The sequence below is a fragment of the Arachis duranensis genome, chromosome 1 (assembly GCF_000817695.3).
Source record: "Arachis duranensis cultivar V14167 chromosome 1, aradu.V14167.gnm2.J7QH, whole genome shotgun sequence".
NCBI classification, from domain to species: Eukaryota; Viridiplantae; Streptophyta; class Magnoliopsida; order Fabales; family Fabaceae; genus Arachis; species Arachis duranensis.
In genome coordinates this window covers 53,506,344-53,509,661 of record NC_029772.3, presented here as the reverse complement: position 1 = coordinate 53,509,661, position 3,318 = coordinate 53,506,344, and the positions used below count along the sequence as shown (strand labels likewise).

The 3,318-nt window shown below is 34.3% G+C and overlaps 1 protein-coding gene across 1 annotated transcript; it reads right to left on the bottom strand.

The window, feature by feature from the left end:
- Positions 1 to 869: 869 nt before the first annotated feature.
- LOC107490951 (uncharacterized) lies at positions 870 to 2,386 on the bottom strand. Its single transcript, XM_016111749.1, has 3 exons — positions 1,870 to 2,386; positions 1,170 to 1,627; positions 870 to 1,019 (listed from the first exon to the last, which is right to left on the bottom strand). Exons 1-3 carry the CDS (start codon positions 2,384 to 2,386, stop codon positions 870 to 872), a joined length of 1,125 nt encoding a protein of 374 aa, XP_015967235.1.
- Positions 2,387 to 3,318: the final 932 nt, after the last annotated feature.

The window sequence follows — 3,318 nt, the reverse complement described above, 5'->3', positions numbered from 1 at the left end:
ACCACACTCTATGTATCATAAATACTGAAAAACGAAACTGTTATAAACACAACCTACCTTGCCAAAAAAAACAAAATTAAACTAAATTAACAAATGATAAATCAACAAATCAACAAATTTCAAAGACCCAAAGATGTTCAACGTCAAACCCTAAAACTATCCATAAATGAAGCAGAATTTCAAGGTAAGAAGAGGTTGCGAAATCAAATTAGCCAAGGTATATAAAGAAGTTCATACCACGACTGGGAAAAGAAAAAACCACCACAATTCCTTTGCCCCATGGCGAAGATGACCCACTGTTGGTGAAGGAGAGAATGCTACTATGGTAGTTCTGCTAGAACAAGAATAGGATGCGATGTTATGGATAACTAATACAATTGAAAACCCACAGATGAACCCACTCCCTGGAATGATGTATTTTGACACAAACAGTGCGATTGCTAGAGACGAATAGCAAAAGAGGGGAAGGAGCATAATCTGGCACCTGGACACCGAGGATGAAGAGAACACGGCAGCACTCTTCTAAGAAAAAGAAACAAGAAACCTAAATGCCTGACCCTATTTCCTAATTTGATAATACATCATATTTTAATTTTCAATATATGTAATTGTTGACTCATAAAACATTTTAACACATAGTTGATTTCTATATTTAAACAACTCTTGATAAGATTTTAAAAAAATGATATAGTATAAACCACTATTTGTTAAACCTAAAAAAATATAACATTATACAAATAAATAAAAAAATATCATACTAATTAGATATATATTTTTCCCACAATAATTAGGCATAACTGAAATTAATATTTAGAATTCTAACTAAAAGTTTTATAGTCCTCTGAATCTTGAACAAAACAAGAAGCCATTTAAATTTTATCAAAAACCTCTGTGAAAACAACATTCTCAGTAAAATTTGGAAATTCTAAATTTTCATCAAGCAGCAAAATCTTTAGTCCACTTCTGCTCCTTACGCGAGATACAGCGACATAAAGTTGACCATGGAAAAATACTGGACGCTGTAAAAATAATCCAACAACAGATAACGTTTGCCCCTAACTTTTGTTAAGCGTCATTACAAATGACAAGCTTATTGGAAATTGTCTACGCTAGAATTTAAAAGGTATCCCAGCATCACTTGGAATGAGATTCATTTGAGCAATATATACTTGATCACCAATGTTACTACCAGAAACAACCTCGGCTACAATCACATTTGATCCCAAGTCTTTTACAATAAGTTGAGTTCCATTGCATAACCTACTAGTTGGATCAATTTTTATCATCAAAATAATAGGTACCCCTTTCTTTAATTTGACAGAATGTTTGGGTAACCCAGAACATCTAATTTGGTTTAAAAATTCAGTGGTTATCCAACTACAATCAATATCACCATAAGCATCACTACCACAAATAATATTGGCACTCAAATATTCCTTTTCTTCACTCGATAAAAAATTAACTATGTAGTTATTAATCTCTTCAACAATTTCAACTGTTGGAGCCAAAATTGCCTTATCTTGAAAGAAAATTGGATTTTCAAAATTGACAACAATATTTGGATAAACCACATTTATAATATCTTCAACCGGATTATCAGAAGTATCAATAAGCAAATTAGTTGGTACTTCAACACAAAGTTTATCACTGATAACCACACCATATTTTCCCTCTCTTATCTGAAGTATCTAGTTTGAAAAGGATCTTAACTCCTCCGCAACAGCCTCTTCCATTGCACTATCCAACCTCATATTCTTTGTTAAGGTTAATACCTCAAAATGTTTCCGAAGAATTGAAGATTAATAGTGGCCATCACAATCTCAGCTCTAGAAGCTCTTGGGACAACAGGTAATACTTGTCAGAAATTACCACCCAAAATAATTATTTTTCCACCAAACGGTAAATCATTATTAACAACAGACACAGACGACATTATATCGTGAAGGATTCTATCCAATGCCTCAAAAGCCAACTTATTAATCATTGGTGCTTTGTCCCAAATAATCAAATCAGCACATCGAATCAATTCTGCCTTAGCACTACCCTTTGAGACTCTGCAAACAGTATCCTCATTTGACTCAATTGGAATGTTGAACATTGAATGAGCTGTCTTACCCCCTGGTAACAACAATACTGCAATTCCACTCGATGCAACATTAATGAAAATTTTCCTCTCAGATCGTAACCTAGCTGGCAATGTCCTGTACAAGAAAGTTTTTCCAGTTCCGCCAAATCCATATATAAAAAAACATTCGCCTTCTTTGTTACAAACACAGTTGACAATTTTCTCATATATAACTCTCTGTTCTTCATTCAACTTCAATAAATTTGAATCATGCTCCTGGATTAATAAACCAATATCATATTTCAATTCCCATAGCAGCATAGAGTTACTGATGAGCGGATAATTTATACGCTTTTTGGCATTATTTTTACATAGTTTTTAGTATGTTTTAGTTACTTTTTATTATATTTTTATTAGTTTTTATGAAAAAATCATATTTCTAGACTTTACTAAGAGTTTGTGTGTTTTTCTGTAATTTTAGGTATTTTTTGGCTGAAATTGAGGGATCTGAGCAAAAGTCTGATTCAGAGGCTGAGAAAGGACTGCAGATGTTGTCAGATTTTGACCCTCCTGCACTCGAAGTAGAATTTTTGGAGCTACAGAAGCCCAATTGGTGCACTCTTAATCGCGTTAGAAAGTAGACATCTTGGGCTTTCCAGAAATGTATAATAGTCTATACTTTGCCCGAGATTTGATGGCCCAAACTGGTGTCTAAACACCCACCAGAGACCATTTTCTAGCGTAAAATGCCAGAATTGGCACCAGAACTTTAAACGCCCAAACTGGCATCCAAGCTGGCATTTAATTCTAGAAAAGGCCTATGCACGTGTAAAGCTCAATGCTCAGCCCAAGCACATACCAAGTGGGCCTCGGAAGTGGATTTCTACACTATCTGCACTTAGTTACTTATTTTTCTGTAAATCTAAGTTACTAGTTTAGGATAAATAGCACTTTTTCCTATTGTATCTTTATCTTTAGACTGGGAATATCTTTGGATCATCTTTTGATCTTGGGATCACTTTTGTGCGACTTTTCATATTTGGGGAGCCTGGCCATTCGGCCATACCTAGACTTTTTTCTCTTAAGTATTTTCCAACGGTGGAGTTTCTACACATCATATATTAAGGTGTGGAGCTCTGCTGTTCCTCATAAATTAATGCAAGTAGTATTGTTTTTTCTTTCAATTCACGCTTACTTCTTCTCCAAGATATACTCTCGTACTTAATTCAGTTAAGTCAGAATGAAGGGGGTGA

Coding starts and splice junctions, on each gene's coding strand:
- LOC107490951 (XM_016111749.1), bottom strand. CDS start 2,386: ATGCTGCTATGGGAATTGAAATATGATATTGGTTTATTAATCCAGGAG. Junction 1,628..1,869: donor AAAAATAATTATTTTGGGTG/GTAATTTCTGAC, acceptor TTTGTGTTGAAG/TACCAACTAATTTGCTTATT. Junction 1,020..1,169: donor GTAGTAACATTGGTGATCAA/GTATATATTGCT, acceptor TTATTTTTACAG/CGTCCAGTATTTTTCCATGG.